We start from the raw sequence: 17093 nt of genomic DNA on the forward strand, positions 1-17093 counted from the left end.
ACCTGAGTAGAAAGAAGCTCCCAATTACGAAGTGGCATGTGCAGTTCTGTAATTCATTTCGCTGCTCTGTGAGTTATTCAGGGAATTCTTAGCTGTGCGTGACATGGAAACAATTCCTGGTGTTAAGAAAGAAGTGCGGATTTTACAACGTGATTTAAGAGATGCTGCCTTCTTGAATGTGAATGGCAGCTTTCTGCTGAATACAGGAAGAACACGTGAACACCTGGGTCTTGATTTTAGTTCATAGGTTTGCCATGCTCTGTGGTAAACCAGCAATGTTGTATCGTTAAAGTAAAGGAAGTAGAAGTTCAACAAAATTGTAAGAAAGCGTTGGCTTTACATTTTCTTTTTAAGTACTACTTTTATCTCGGAACCGTCTCCCTGAGGGTGATAAGAACAGGCTCTCATTTCAATTTTATTAAGGTTTGTTTTAAAATGACTTAGTGGTTGCACTTAGGCACTTGGAATTAGCTTCCCATTTTGAAGGAGCCATACAAATGTGAATTATTAGTCCTTAAAGCAGCTTGGGGGTAATGTTGCTTCTGTTAGCAGTGTGTATTATTAACATCAAAGACGTTAAGAAACTTAGGAGTCAACTGTACAAACACAAGCTGGAGGAGGTTGTAGTGATTTCATTGAAGGGTATTTATACTGCTACAGCTTTGCACGTCAGACCCAAGCCAGGTGTTTTTAAAGTCCATAATAAGAAGATTTATATCCCTATTAATAAAAGAAGAGTTTACTAATTTCCAGATTAACTCAAAACTGAGACTAGATTTGTTGTATCTGTCCAGCCATTTAAGATTACTATTGACACAAGTGATGACCTTAGCTCTTACAAGATGTTTAGCTTTTTATATAATGAAAGAGGTAAATAAATAGAGTTGGCTATGATCTCAGCTGAACCTGTATAAAGCCTGAGCAACTGAACTGAAGTCAATGAATTTGCTCCATGTTGGAAGCACTTTAAATGAGATACAAATCTAGACCAGTATGTTCAGCTGGCATTCAGGAAATATCTTTAATTCTGCTTTATCTTCTTTCTGCTTTATCTCTCTGTAAGCTCATTATATGAATGTATTCAAACTTTTTTATTATTCAAGCTTGTCAGTTTAACCCAGATTAAGGTTGTAAGCAGCATACTTCAAAAAGTAAACATAAAGGAACAGATTTTTTTCAGCAGAGATCCTTCCTTAGGGGAAAAAAGAAAAAAAAAAAAGATTTTTAGAGGAGATCTTAGGCACTGACTCTTGAAAATCTGGCTCCACATGTTTCAGAATCCTGGGTTAATGCTTTTTCTTGTCTCTTATGTAGATGACAGGTGAATTTAGGCCAAGTTCATCCATTTACATTTTCAGAGACTGTATCCTGTATGTATCCTGTTTCTCATTTAGCGGTGCACGTGTCAGATGCATCTAATTTAACCATGTACAATGTATGCATTGGAGGAGTACTGAAAATATAAGCTGATTATGGAATTTCTTTTTGTTAAAACTGAAATGAAATCCCCAGTAACTTCAATGGCAACAGCATAAGCTTTTTGTATGAACTGCTAAGAAAGTTCTGAGACAGCAAATTGTAGGTAACAAAATGTAGATAACCTTTTTTTCTACTTAATTGCAATCACATTAATAATTAAATATGTATTAAATACCAAAGGCAGGATTGCTTGTATGACATAAGTCACATTCTATGTGACTTTGTGTTTTGTGTTTAATGAGAAGACAACCATTTTCACATCATTCTGGTTTTGTTGTTGTTGGGTTTTGTCTTGTTTTTACTGTCAACACTAAATAGACCATAAAAATAACAGAAGCAATACACTTTTTCTTCAAGCAGATGACCTCTTCCATTCTCCTGTCTGAGACTCACAGCAGAGAAAAATCCAAAGCCCTTTCCCTTCTTCACCTAATTTAGAGAATTCCCAATACATCTAAGGAAAGGGTTGCATCATCTGTTTGATGCCTGGGTCAGAAACTTTAGGAAAAGAGTTGCAAGCTTTTATTTGAAAGATGTTGAGCAACATTCCTGTGTAGCAGCATCTGTAATAGGCTTGGAATTGTCCCTCTAATAACTCTAATATCTCAGATGATATTTCTTTGTCTTGTCTTTGGGAATGTCCTCACAACTCTGCAAGGATGCTTTGTCTATTCCACTCTAGCCTTGGTGGTATTCAATGTACAGTTTACCATAGCAGTCTTGAAAAATGACAGTCCAAAGTCTCATTGTACTGTGTGACACTAGCATGCTACTCCTCTCTCAGATATCCATAACAGTATATTCACAATATAAATGATTTGAAAACTGAAAATTGAATGAGGTACTATTTTCTGTACTAAATTGCATGCCTTTATCAAAGTGTAAATTCTGATTTCTGCAATACTTGAAACCCAGGACATGTTAAACATGAAAACTTTGAGGTACACAAAATAATCACAGTGAATGAATTTCTCTATAAAAGAATATGTTCTAGAAATGTAATCATCGGTTTCAACAAATATGTATAAAATACTAAAAGAAAAAAATACTCACGTTTAAGTATATTTCTTCTTTCTAGCTCTTCAACAGCAGGTCTTTGGCTGAGTCGCCTACGGAAAAACACCAAAATCACATTTTGTACCATGCTTGTTCTTTGGAAAGTCTGCAGTATTCTGAGTTCTGGTTGGTGTTTTCCTTGTGTTTGTGGGTAGAGGGGGAATACAAAATTCTTCTGCAGGACTCAAGGGGAGAAAAAAAAAAGGCAAGAATCTCAGCACCAGAATGCTTTCTTGTATTATTTTTCCCAAATGTCAGCAATGCAGACAGAAGTTCTCCTCTAGTTTGCTCTGTTGTTGGTAGAATGCCTCCTCGTAACGTGCATCCTTTTCACCATACTTTCCAGCCAGTCAGTTGGAACCAGTGCCCTCCAACAGTTAAATTCACTCTCGAGGGGGTGTTTAAGGTGGTTATCAAAGGAGTTTCACAATGATCTTCTGTAGCTATCACTGCTTCTACCTTTTAATCTCACGCAGCAGCAGGCTTCCTTTTTTTCTAGCAACAGCAGTGATGCATCCTGACAAAATGCAGACTTGCCAGAAATAAAGCTTTCCTGTGGTTTCCCGACTACACGTTTAATAGACCAATCCAGCAGCTATCCTCCTGCCTGCTGTATGAAATTCGTGTGCTGCTCACAGCCTCATGCTGTCTGAACAGAGTGTCTTATGCTGTTTCACCTCCCCTTTCAGTAGTGCTGCTTCGGGATTGAGTCTTCAAATCATATGATCAGTGCCACAGCGATTTTATTCTGCATACTAAATGAGATTTCCCCACGAGACACTGCTAATATCTGCAGAGAATCTCAGGTAATCGAACCCCTCCCCTAGGCAGACACACACACACTACATTTGCTAGCTTTAAAGTAATAATCCAGCAAACAGATCAGAAACAGTTTATGATGTTTTCTGGCCTGCATTCTGGCAACATTAGGGATTCTCATCGTTTCCTCTGTGGCAGGTTTTACCAAGCCAAAGACTGAAGTTACAGAGACAAAGAAATACTCACAGCAGGGACCACACTGCAAAATACGGTTGCAGTAATTACCCTTTGCTGTGTACAGAAAATAAAAGAATAATGATAAATGCTATAGCAAGATCTGTATTTTATCAAATACACAAGAAATGAAAAAATGAAGTAACTGTTATCAGACTGTTAAAGAACAGGTAAAAATGTCTAATTCTAATTTCTCCTGGTTTTGTAAGCCTTACCAAATATACCTTTAGCACCAGCTCTGTATTCATATGCTATCAGATCAACAGCACAAAATATGAATGCCACTCCTTATCCTTTTCTAATTAATTTCCTTGTGATCACTGCAAAGGCCAAATTCTGCTCTCATTTTCAGCAACAAGAATGCATCACAACTACTATACCAGATTTACACCAACAGAAAACAGATGGAGAGCTCTTATACTTGGAAACACCTGTAGCCTAATGCTCATTCTTCTTACCTAACGCTTTGTATCACCTCAGAATTTTCTCTCAGTCTCTTCTTTACAGAATAATGAGCCAGATACTCCATCAATGGAATTTGCAATAACCCAAACTGAAATGCTGAGTGATGCTGAAATGCCCTACTGAAGTATTTAAATATATATTTTTAATTCCTGTTACTCCTTTGCTTCTCCCTCCTCACTCATTTCCCTCTGTGTCTCAGAAATGATGCCTCTGTGACTAAGTTTTGTTTGAAATAAATTAATGTGCATTTTATAATATAAAACAGGGAAGAGTAACTAACTTTGAGAGTTTATCTGGAAATGAAATGTCCACCTGATGTACCGATCACATGCTGGCCTATAAAGCCATTTGTAATTACAACCCTTCCATGTAAGTTTTATAGATTCGCCCTGAATCTGTACATTACATTTCAGAGGCCTCCTTTAAACTGAGGGATTAAAAGCCTAACAGAGAATGATTAAAGCATGATAAGTATGAGAATACATATGTCTATGGAATGCTCTGTATAGTTTTGCATATATTGTTACTGTTTTTATGCTGGTTAATTATTTAAAACCCTATTTCCTTTTTGACTTCGATAAATACGTGGTGAGTACACAGAGATAACATATTTCTGTGCGTACCCTCAGTTTTTCCCACAACAAAAGCAAAAGGTACAGATACACACATGCACATATATAAATATATATGCATGACAGGGCACTGCATTTTTATTTGAGTTTTTCAGAGATGTAGACCACACTTTCAAGCTTTTTTACCACATCCACAAAACCAGAAGTGGCCTATTCTTAAAAATAAAGTTCTAACAGGGAAGCTGGGTGAAAAGACCAAATACATCGAGCATCATGATAAAATAAGAAGGTGGATACACTACTGACACCATTTTTTCTATACGGAAGAAGCCTCCATTTGCTGTAAAACCCCTTTTGTCTGCTTTCTCCGCCATGACAGCTACGCTGGACAGCGGCTGGGCCTGGCCAGCACCGCTGCGCTCACAAGCAAAAGGGAAACGGAGAGAGATGGTGGAGGCGAAGGACTCCAGACGTGTGCGCCAAGCGCTGCTGACCACACTGAGGGGAAGCTGCTGCGAGCACAACCCGGCTGAGGGGGCCATACATCTCTACTGGGCTGCACTGTGGTTAATCAGGCACTGTGGGGCTCTGTGAAATCTCCTGTGTTCCATGCACCATGTTTTGGAGGTTTATTTATTTATTTATTTCCCCCACACTGTTAAAATGCAAAGTCGCAGCACTGACAAAAACAGAGAACGTCCCCCTTGCGATGAGCTCAGTGCCCTTCCTCTCAGGAGTTGCACTGTGGAGAGGCAGCGCCATTTTGGAAACCACCACGCCTCAGGGCCACCTGGCCTAGGGAACGGCATCCTGCCTCTCTTCTCACCTTCATTTGAGAGGAACAGGACAGAAGACAGGTACTGAGAGAAATTAAGACTCCAGAGAAGGGATGCCCAAATCTCCTGTGCTTAAATAAAGGGAAACTCCAGCAGAATAATCTTATTAGCAGGCTTTGTACTGCAGCCAGAGGATGAAGTACAGGACACAAAGAAGCCTTCATAAAGGCTAAGAGCTGAACCCCCAGTGGCATGATCTCCACAAACTGTGCACAGAGAGGATTTTGAAGTACAGAGACACAGGCCATTCTGAGGAAAAGTGCTGGCTTGTTTCCTCTGGGTTCAGCAAAACACCTGCCTGCACCTGTGTGAGGGTGGCTGCAGGGCTCCACCCTGGGCCTAGCCCACACCCAGCCCGGGCACCAGGATGCCTCACAGCCCTGTGGGCAGGAGCTGTGCACGGGTCTGAGGTGAGGCTCCACCACCACTGCAACGCTGTTGTGGCTGTAGCTGTGGATGCAGATACGGATACAGTCATTCACATCGATGGGTGAGTCCTGTGCTTTCAGTTTCTGTTGTTTTCATGTGGAGACTTTTGGCCCTGCTGGGGCTTTATCTCTGTGAGGTAACTGTAAACTTCACTGGGAGCACTAATGTAGTGCGCCACCTTGGTCACTTCACACTAGCGGTTTCTTTTTAGTTGAATTAAATTTAGTTATGTGTTTTCTGTTACTAAGAAGAGCATCTGATTAATGCTGTTGTGTTTTTGAGAGATAGTAAGATCTAGGTTTGGGGTTTGTTTGCATTACCTGCTCAGGCAGAAGCATTTCCTTTGAGCGCCTCCATAGAGCCAGTCATTTTTGCAATGGTCTTGAAAACTTTCTTGAAAACTCTGAAGTAATCTGTAGGCAAGTCCTGTTTCTGTCCAGTTACCATACAATATAAATGTCATCAATATTACCACATTTTGTCTTAGCTCCAGGAATTTGCTTTCCCCCTGATTTACACAAAAGCATGCCACAAGCAGATTTAAGGAAAGGTGAATCTGCACCACCTCAGCTGGTGGCTGCAGCTGCCTCAGGGAAACTGAGGAGGACTGGAGGCACCAATGTCATTTCCTTGTAAATGGTGTTTGGATGTGGTCCAGACAGTTTCCTGTAGATGTGCCATTAACACTCTAAGTCTAGACTGAAGTGTTGAATCAAAACTCTGAATATTTTCTTCTAAAGAATGGTAAAGTCATCTCCATGAGTTTGGGGTGCCGGGTTGTTTGTGGGACCAGCTGTTTCTGAAGCTCAAAAAAGTAACAGCTTATGTGTTATTGTTTTTCTATGCAAAACAAACATAAACCTTCAAGCAGCAGGTGTTCTTCAGCTGTTTGAAGTTTGGAAGGTGTTCTGGGAGGTGTTTTCAGAATGTTTTCATCAGTAATTGCTTGGATTATGTGGGCTTGAAAAGTGGATAAACGTACGCACTTGCTTAATCCCATGTCTCGGTGCAGTGCTCCTCCTGAGGGCAGAGGAGCTGGCTGTAGCAGGATAGTGCAGTCAGCTGTGGCTGGCCTTGCGAGCAGCCTGCAGGTGCGGCCGTGTCTGCTCCTGGTGGCAGAGTACCCCAGGTGCTGGGAGTCCACACGTGGCCTCAGGACACTTGTTTTCTCTATACAGTGTGCGCATGGAAATCTAATGAGGTTCATGAATGCTCCATGCTGGCTCTGAGAGGGACAATGAATCTGTGCGTGTCTGGCTGTTTCCCTTGATGTACATGTGCAGTGCTTAATCGTGGCAAAATGATTCTATGAAAACAGGCTGCCTGGGGATAACAAGCACGGCCCCCACTAACCTGACGGGTGGGGAAGTCTCTCTTGGCTGGTCTGGTGGGGTGGGCTGCAGCCCTCCCCTGCCAGAGTCTGGTTTGAGGTCCCACTGATTACCCTACCATGTTGGACATGTGTGTGAGCACAGGCACTGTACCCTTTTTCAAGGGGAAAACCACTAATTGCTTGTCCCCTCTGGAGCAAGGTCACATGTTCCTGAGCCCAATAACTCTCACACGTGCCTGTGGTTGCTGATCGATATTTACTTCACACAGTCAGATTCTCCTTCACATTCAAATAAGTGAATGTCTTAGCAACAGCGTTACACAAGGTTGATGGCATTGGGCTGTTACAGGTGACTGAATCCCCAGGAGTCTGGGGATTTGCGTGTCGCTTGGATCCCAGGGTCTGCTATCAGATGGGCAATGCATCAATATGTCTTACAAGCAGGAGACTCTGCCAAGTTCTCTGTCCTCATAGTTAACCTTAGCGATATCTGCTTTGTCCGTTGTGGGAACTGCACCTCTGCGAAGCTGCAGCACGGTGCGCTGCCTGTGTGCTTGCAGGCATGGGCATAAAGCAGCTGATGAAAGACAAAGTGGGAACAGGTGCAGCCCACCCGTGTGCACATGGGGTTATGCTGATTTCTGACACCTCAAACACTCCATCCTGTCCAACTCCTCTTGCTAGTTTGCAGGATCTCAGCTGTCCAGCATGTGCTAGCAAGTGTTTGGCAGAATCCACTACAAAATGCTTGTGTTCTTGGTTCATGAGGTTTCTTATGTCCCCTAAATGTGTTCATGTGTTTCTTTGTTTCCCAAATGTACTTCTGGATAGTGTCTGTTGCACAGTATCTGTATGATATAATTGTCATAAAACTGAATTTCTTCTAGATTTATAGCTGAAGCCAAAAAACACACTCTGGAATCCTGTCTTCTGCTTGCCTTTAGTTAGGGCCATGTGTATCTGATAATCTTTGACAAAGGGAGAGGGAGGATGGACTTGGACATGTGCGTGTGCCCGTGAACTCTGCACTGACAAGTGCACAATCAATCCAGCCTTCAGTAAGTGAGCTGTAGCTGGCAGCAATCACATTGATTGTCTCTTGCGGCAGGTACTTCTGCAGAAAGAGTTGGGACCCACCCCCCCGGAGCCTCCCCTCTCACAGTAGATTTCCAGCCCAGTGGGGAAACAGGAAAGGGCGGAGGAACGCGAGAGCCCTGTGCCACTACTTCATGAAGCAGCTTGTGTCTGCTGCCCGTCAGGAGAGAGAGGCTCTTTCTCTTAAATTGGCATCTCTATTATCAGAACATCGTGTTCAATTCAAAAAGAAGTTTATTTTCATCCTTCCTATAAGTGACTGTGAAGAGGATATGTGCCAGGGCTTTGAGTCACCCACACACTGAACCGTGGCAGTGCAGCACTGCTTGCAATGTACGATTACGGGTAGTAGTAAATCCTTGGTAGGGGGGACTTGCCTTTTACAGTCTTTGCTCTGTACAAAATTAGAAGGCAGGCACTGAAACAGAAACTTGTTTTCACCCCAAGGCAGTTTTGGAGCACGTAAAAAGTGTAAGCTGAGTGTCATGCCAGCATTTCCCATAACGGGATAAAAGTAGTTGCTATTCTCTGATAGTAGGAGGCTTGAGAGCATTATGAAAACGGTGAGTTGGTATGGTCAATTCTGCAAGTTGCATGCCAAAACTATACTGGTTTAAAATTGACTGATATTTGCATCTATTTTCCCTCATGAGTTTTTTTAATAATTTAATAAGAATAATTTAATAATAATATTTAAAAAAAAACCTGCCTTTGGTTACCCAATACAAGATGCTAGATGAATGTAGTGGCCATGTATCTCAATTATGTATCTTACTCATTTGGCTTTCAGTTCTGTCTGGATTTGCAAGTCAGCAAGAGTTCAGTTAATTATGTCGGCCCTCACCTCCCAGGCAATTACGGGTGTCTATTAATACAGTTTCTCTGACAGAAGCCCTGCACTGAGTAGTTTGGATTCCAGTTAGAATAAAACCCACTTGCTTGCCTGGCATGAGGCTGTAACACGACCCAGGTACCATCGCCCTTTGTCCCTGAGCGACCCACATCTTTGTGACAGGTTTGCTGTTGTGTGGCGTTGCTTAAGGATAAGCACAGTGTGGGCTGCAATACAGCAACAGAGCCAGTGTCTAATTAAGTGAGAGGATTCAGCTGGAGGAGGCAATATGGTAAGCACTGTTCACCACCTGTGAAAGCCCTGCTGCATTTGACCTTTGGCTTGGTTGGTTTTCCTGGAGGTGTGAGGAAGAAAGGCCGGGCACAGCTGGAGCACGAAGCCCGTCTCTCAGTTCAAAGGCCTGCCGCAAGGCTCGGTGAAGATGCTGAGCATCCTCCCATCACCTTCTGGAAGCTTTTGCTTTCAGACCTCTTTGAGTGTGCAGTTGAGAACTCTTAGAGGATGTTGTGGTGCATTCCGGGACTGACATATGGGTTTGGATTTTCAGCTCAACTATGAATAAACAATAACCAACATGGCTAAGTTCTGGTGTAAATGGAATAGCTGGTGGTTATTTCAGAGCAGGAGATTCCTTCTCTCCCTTCCACGTGCTCCCCCACGCTCAGTTTAACAGAGCTTCTAGGTGGTGGCTCTGTCCTGTTTGCAGCACAACTACACCATTTAGTCATTAAGGTGATGAAAGTACAGCTGATTATTCAGCCAGCGACATGCTCTGAGGTTGTAGTTTGATGAGCATTTCTTTTCACAGCAATGTCAGTGTGAGCAGCAATACCACTCGCTCTTGCTTCAGCCTTGCCTCGCAGCTGGGCAAGGAACGGGTTTGGGGAATACATTCTGGCTAAAAATAGCTCAGCGAGAAAAACTGCTGAAAGAACATGCTCTTCAAATTACAGCACAAGCGGTGCAGTCTCCCAGTGCAACTCCTGTGCTGGAGGCTGATGAGGGCTCAAGGGTGTGTATTAAAATATATGTTGAAGGGTCTTCTGACTGAAACCGCATGCTGGCTATGATCTAGGTCACGCTGTGCAGGTCACTGAAAATGGTGAATAATGTTTCGTTGCAAAGCAATACATTTTCTTAATATTTTTCTCTGAAGCAGGAATAAAACTCTGGAGCCCTGTGTTCCTCCAGGAAAAAAAAAATCAGTATTACATATCTCAGGCAAATTGAGAACATTGTGGGTTTGATGTTTGAGGACAAGCAAACAAAGGGAATGATAATAAATCCTAGGGGTTTAGCTCTATCCCATTATGTGTGTATTAGTTTTTATATTATTTTAAATAAAGACATCTGTCCCTGCTGAAGTGATGCTAAAATCAACTCTGATAGCAACTGCTTGAGAAACAGCAGGGAGCCTGCAAGTTGCTCACTGGCAGACCAGAAGCAAGTCTTAGCCCAGCGGTAGGGCCTGCCATTTTATTAAGACCTTCTGATATTCCTAGTGGGACAGTTATGTACTCCTGGGTCCTTACTGAGTAATGATATGTTTAAAAAAACACTTTTTCATTATTTCTTTTAAACTTCACTGTATAAATGATGCCTAATACAATGCCTCTGCTTGATATCCCCCAGAGAGACTGGGGCTGGATTGCCAGCCATCCCTGAGCCCTGTAAGAAATGAGGCATCTCTAGGCTCATGAATCCTCTTCCCACACAGCCAGGAATGCAATTTCAGTCACTGCAGTCAGAGGGAATGGGAACAGGGGGCCAAAAAGACAGAAGACGTGTCAGTTTGAACTGTAGCACAGGCTACGTTTCAGAGTGCATCAAGTAGAGAGATTGTGCATGGGTGGAAGTATCCCGAAATGTCCTGAGTTCAGCTAGTGTGTTCGCTGCTGCACAGCCAGTATTAAGACCCTGCAATACTGTCCACTTATATACTAAGAGTCGCCACTATAAACAGATGTGATTGCGATGTACCGCTGTGGATTTGGGTCACTGGAAGAAATCACAGCTGGATTTGCAGAGAGTAGACAAAGAAATGTTGGTATGCATCACTTGTCAGCCTGCCTCTGCTGACTATATGTAAATTCTCCTCCACCCTGTCAATTAATGCAAAATCACGTGAGAACGGCCGTTCTTGCCAGGGATACAAGCTGCTGAGAATCTCCCCAAGAAATGCGAGCCCTGCAGAATATACTTCCCTGCTCTCACTAACATGTATCTTTATATAAGGGCCTCGTAGGCAATCTACAAAGCCTGTGGAGCAGCAGATAAAGAGCTGTAGGTGTACTGGCCATTGCAAAGTGTTGCTTAATGCAAGAGTTGACTCCAGAGCTGGTGGTTTTGAGCTGGGTGAGCCTCCTAACCCAGCAGCTTCCAGCCCTAACAGGAGAGGGGGCATGCCATTGTGCTGTGCAAACTGGTTGTAATGTCAGGCTTTATGCCGAGGGATAGCTTTCTTAATCACCGAAGTAAATCAAGTCAAACAGTGCTGTCTTGGCTTTGTGTAATCCCTAAAGGGGGGGGAAAAAAATGACGATTCCTAAAATTGCAAATGCTTCCAGGATAGACAGTCCCTCCTGGGACCGTGTGTGTGAGTGCACACCTGCCACCAAATGGCAGGGATCTCTCTGGGAACTCTCTCCCTGGCAACACAAGCACTTTCTAGTTCTCTGCTGTCATTCACCCACACAGCATCTCCAAACGGATGGGATATCCCTGCCTCCAGACAGCGTGTCACCATCTGTTGTACTCGTTTCTGTTCCTCTCGTGCATGCTATTGTTAGCCCAGCATTACAGCACAGTGAGACCTATGGCTTGTCCTGCTATCATTAACCACGGCTGGCCTGAGCCATGCAGCCTTTGCCCACAACACGCTCCAAATCCTATTTCGTTACCACATTGACTTTTATTTTATTTTAACCTGTTTTTCAAAATCGGAGGTTATCTGTTCATTTTCAATGCAGACTGTTCCTGCCATCAGCATGCAGAGTGTAATGAGAAATTCCACTGATAGCTCAAAGATGTGGCTGGGTACCCGGCCAGGTCCTCCGGTCACAACAGGAATAATCATCAGTTTTGTTGTTATTTCACCAGTGTATCTCTCAGTGCTCTGCAAAGCCGGTTTATATGGTTATCCCTGTTACGGCAAAGCATCTTGTCTGAAAACACAGACTTGCAGACCTTCTCCAGGGATGTTTCAACTTCCTGCAGCAAATGGTACTTTACTGATTTTGTTTGTCTTTCAAGTTGGGCTGTGTGAGGAGCATGACTTGTCACTTCAGGCCACGAAGCATGACACTGAGCATTGCAGACCAGCTAACTTACAAGAAAATGCAGACAGGATTTGAATTTTAAAACGTTATCTTCTGTTTGCTCTTCCTCGAAGTTTCTGGGACCCTCTTTAGTTCCATTTTGGATCCTGTGCTTAGTGGTGATGGTATAAATCCAGTCAGATATTGCTGGCAAAATGCAGCCAGGCCAGGAAATTCTGAGCTTTTGAAGTAGGTGTTCCTCAGCTGAATATAATGTAAGAACTTGTGTCACATTTCATGACCTGAGCATTTAGTTTTCATAGTTCTGCTATGTTTTGTTGGGGTACAACATGAACTGTCTTTCACTGTCAAAGTGCAAGACTATGACACAAGACTTTTGGGCTCCCTGTGTTCTTGGGGAGGGATTCAGTTTTACCTCCTTAGAGTTGCTGTCTGCCTGCTGAGGGGCTGCTAGATACAGCAGAGCAGGGCAACGTAAGATGGCAGTGACTCCTTATCAAAGCTAGAAAAGGCCTTCTCTCTGTGCAACCAACCTCCTTCATGCAGATTTTCTAGGCATTTCTGGCATGGTTGTAATTTTTTTTTCCCCTGCAGTCGCTGGAATTTTGAGCCCAGGGCCCCCAGCCTGCTCGTGAGTCCCTGCCGCCCTGACCTTCCTGCCCCACTCACCCTTGGCACGAAGGCTGCTATTTCCACACACCTATCATTGTTATCTCTTTCCTTTTTGTTGTATAGGCTAAAGTCTTTAAGGGTAATTACATGGTGTCTCTAAATACAACTTTCCTTATGACATTAGTACTGGTCTATTTAATCTTTTCTCGAGAAGGAGGGTTTTTCCCGTTGGGTGGTATTTGAAAGCACTGTAGCCACTCCCTGTGATAATTACAGTAATAAGGCTGTAGTTTAGCCTGTCCAGAAAATGGCTTTTGCAGACACCCTCAAATTAGGCTGGTCTCTTTGCAATAGACCAGCTGCTATCTGGAGAGACTGTCAGATCGTCACTCTTAATTTTTTAACGTTATTGCTGAAAAACTGATGAAGTATTAATTCATTCAGACTTTGATTTGCTCGATGAATACAATCATCTCCAGCAAATGGCAGTGGCTGCTCATCTGTGAGCCATGTAGTCCTGATTTCGAGGGCTATTTTTCAGCAGTGAGGCACTCGTGTTTTTATTCTGCTTTTTGTGTCTTGGCCCACTAGTACTTTGTACCATTTAAATAAAGCAAAACTGTTACATCTTTGTACAACACTGAAATAACTGGACTGAAGAAACCTGTTTCTAATGTGATTTAAGACTCAGGTTTACCAAGGTGCTAGGTGTGTTTCCCAGCTGCCTGGATAGTCATCTGTGAAGTGGGTTTTCAGCTGAAGAAGGTCCCTAACCTCACAGGGTGCTATCTGTTTTCTTTTTCACTTCACTGGGTAAATACTTGAACATGAATTGATAAAGGACTGAGCATCCTTTTCAGCCTTTTGATGTGTGACATGACAGCTACAGGAAAAAGACAGAAAATAAGGATTTCTAGGGGAAAAAATTGTCTTGAGTCTGGAGAGGTCAAGGAAGTGTGTTGGCCACTTGGATTATTTAACGTCTTGAAAAACAGATACTGAAGGAAACCTGCAGTGCTCTGTTTGACCCAAGTAGGTCCCAAGTTGTATACAAAAAAATAAAAACCACCTCACCAGGAGAACCCCCACAAGACCTGATTATATAGCCGCAGCTTGCCAGGTGGGCACAGGCAATAAAATCAAAAAGATTTAGCTAGAACTACATTTGAATAATTGATATGGCTGTACAATATTTATTAAGTAATGTTTGATTAAAACCAGAGACCTTCTGTTCTGACCTGTTTCCTCTCCTTCCCTTTGCCTATTTTCTAAAAATTTATTTCCTTTACTTTTCACCCCCTAGCCTTCCCTAAGATGATTTCAGAAAGGTAGAAACTGTGCTATACTGACCCAGTTTTGCCCTGTGAAAGTGGCAAGCCCAAGCCTCTGTTCCTGGGAGGAATTAAGATCCTGAATGAATGAGGCCACAGAAGTTGTGCTCAGAGCTGCAGGAGGAGGAAATGGTAGGAACTATATTTGGGGGGCTAGCAACATCAATGTATTAACTGCTGCTTCCTTGGATTGTTTCTGGTGAGCCAACAGGTTTGGCCAGTTGTTGGTAGAAAGTCTAAAAATGTGCTTGAATTCTTCATGCAAAGGTGCAGATAACTCACCTGATGGCACAGCCCCATAAATCAGTGAGAACCTGCTGCTGCTGTGGTGCTCGCTGTAGGCCCTGCAGGTATGTGTTTGCAAATGTGATTCCACACCTAAAGAAAGTTTCTTTTCCCTTTTCCTATCTAAAAAACACTACAAATTTTGTGTGAGAAGTAAATTCTAACTGCTTGGGTATTCCGTAAGCAGCTCACAGCAATAGGTATGGCGAAACTCATTTATATCCACTCTACAAATAAAGTTGGCTAGGTCTGAAAGAAAAGGGGATGGGGGGAGCAATGCAAACCTCTTTTCTTTTGTTCTTATATGATTTGAAGTGGCAAATCTGAAGTTGGGTACATTAAAACTGAAAAATGTGCAGCCAAATCCCCTTCAGGCTTAGATTTTGCTTATACCAACTTACAGTCTTTCAGATATGCACTGCCCATCTTGCTTCTGTTTGAACTGCATTGCAGTAAGTGCTTGGCATTAAGTGCAAAAAGCATTTTTCCTGAATTTCATGAAGAGGTTAAGACAAAAACCTAACCCAAAGTAATCTCACAGTGACCATCCCTCCAAATGGCAAGGGCTGCCACCACGAATGCCTGCATTGCCACCTGACTCCTAACTGCTGCAGCACCTTGTTCTGGGCAGGTTTTTGTCACAGGACAGCAAGAATGGCTGGGACAACCAGAGCAGCCTACTTTGGTCCCTATTGATTAAGCCCTGCAAATTAAATTAAAGCAATTTCTTTCTGTAATTACTTGCGTTGCAGATCCAAACCAGCTTAAGGACCTGAATGATAATCTAGTGTAAGTTGAAGCATTACAGAACGCTACTGGCTTTCTGCAGATTTCCATTTTGTTCCATGACTGGCTGTCACTTTACAGGGCTGGGGCCCAGATCTTCAGGCATATGCTGATGCCTAGTTTTTGAGAGGGGATCTGAGCCCAAACACATGATGCTATTTGTAGGCAGTTTGGCAGGGCAAAACACACACTATTTTCTTCCCAAAAAATATTTTTCCTTATTTAATTACACTTGCTTTAGCAGTTCTCCTGCAAGTTTACTTATATAACTAAGTTCCCTTGTAATACATTGAACTGTTTTTTTTTTAAATTTATTTCCAGTTTTACATGTGCCACTTATGCTAGAAGACCAATTCAAGGAATTGACTCTGTGTCCCAGAAAAGGCCCTCAATACTGCCTTCTGTGTTTACACCTGCTGCTCTGCTCTTCCCTTCCCTGCTGTGCACTGACCTGCTGCCCTTGCCTTCACAGTGCCGTGGAAAACATGTTTGACTGTGAATTCCCAGCACTGGAGTCAGGGAACTAGAACAGAGCAGTACAAGGAGTTGGTCTTCCCAGAAGGAAATCTTTTATTGGCAGTGACCCAGTCATGTGAAACTTTCTCATCCCCAGGCAGAATTAACTGCTCTCTGCCATGCTTTTTCACCACATCTGCACCAAGAACCCAAAGTCTTCAACAGGAGGTGCGTGCTCAGTCCTTAGAGATGCGAACCTGCACCGAGAACAGCTTTAAGTCGTGCACAACGTGCAGATCAAAAACTAACACATGGGACTAAATCCTCACTGTTGCAACCCTTTATGAAAGAACTACTGTGTTTAAAATATTTTTTTGCCAAGCATGCAGTGAGTGGGCTGCTCTGATACAGTAAACTGCTCTTTTGGATCAGCTGCAGATCATAGCTCTTGCCTAGGGCTGATAGGGTGTTCTGTAATTAATTGTGCGTGTATTGTGCTTCATTACTGAAGCAAGCAAACACCGCTGGTTAAAGGGTTTCTGTCTGGAGGATCTGTTATGGTCACACACTCACAGGGCTGGGTTTGTTACTTGCTGATCAGGGATTCACATTGGTGAAGTTCATTCTATTTTTGCAAGTATAATAAATGAAAGGGAACAAGGGCTACCTTTCTCAAGAGCTCTTCAGCTCTAAGAGAAGGGACAGGGTCGTTAAGGTATGTCATGTACAGTTATTCTTGAACCTCTTCTAACACACGCATTTGAGCTGCACAGCAGCTTCCTTGAACCTGAAAAGCACCGTAAACAGGAGGCTAAACTGACTCATCGCTTGGAGGCGTGAAGAGAACTTGAGCTTTGTCGTTCCTCCTGATTTTTATCCTTTAAGACCGCCTCAAAGTAACTCTGGGAGCAAACACCTCTTGACTGCAAGGCCAGTCACTGGGTACAGAACAGGATTTCCAGCTGTGTCAGTACCTGACTGAGAAAGGACACAGGGAACATTAATGCTTACGGGATCTGAATGTCTAAGTCCTGGAAACAGTCCTGAAATATTTCAGCCATTGCTTGCATTTCCCCCAGTCTTTTCCCAGTCTTTCTACTCCTCTTCCCCCCAGTATATATATATACACTTTTCTGTAGCCTGAAAAACTGAGTCCATAATGGAAAAGAGGAAAACATGGGAAAAAAAAATTCCAAATCCTCACATAGCACCAGGTCTAAAAGCCTTTGAGCAC

At 42.9% G+C, this 17093-nt stretch overlaps 1 protein-coding gene across 7 annotated transcripts in view; it reads right to left on the reverse strand.

Annotated features, from left to right (window-relative positions):
* PHACTR3 (phosphatase and actin regulator 3) overlaps positions 1 to 17093 on the reverse strand; it is a 112884-nt gene that overhangs the window by 13320 nt on the left and 82471 nt on the right. For all 7 annotated transcript variants that reach the window (XM_083801778.1, XM_083801777.1, XM_083801775.1 and 4 more), the window contains one exon: positions 2533 to 2588. In XM_083801778.1, the coding sequence (XP_083657904.1) occupies positions 2533 to 2588 (56 nt within the window). The remainder of the gene's footprint in view (positions 1 to 2532; positions 2589 to 17093) is intronic.

The sequence above is a fragment of the Anser anser genome (assembly GCF_964211835.1).
Source record: "Anser anser genome assembly, chromosome: 16".
Classification (NCBI taxonomy): Eukaryota; Metazoa; Chordata; class Aves; order Anseriformes; family Anatidae; genus Anser; species Anser anser.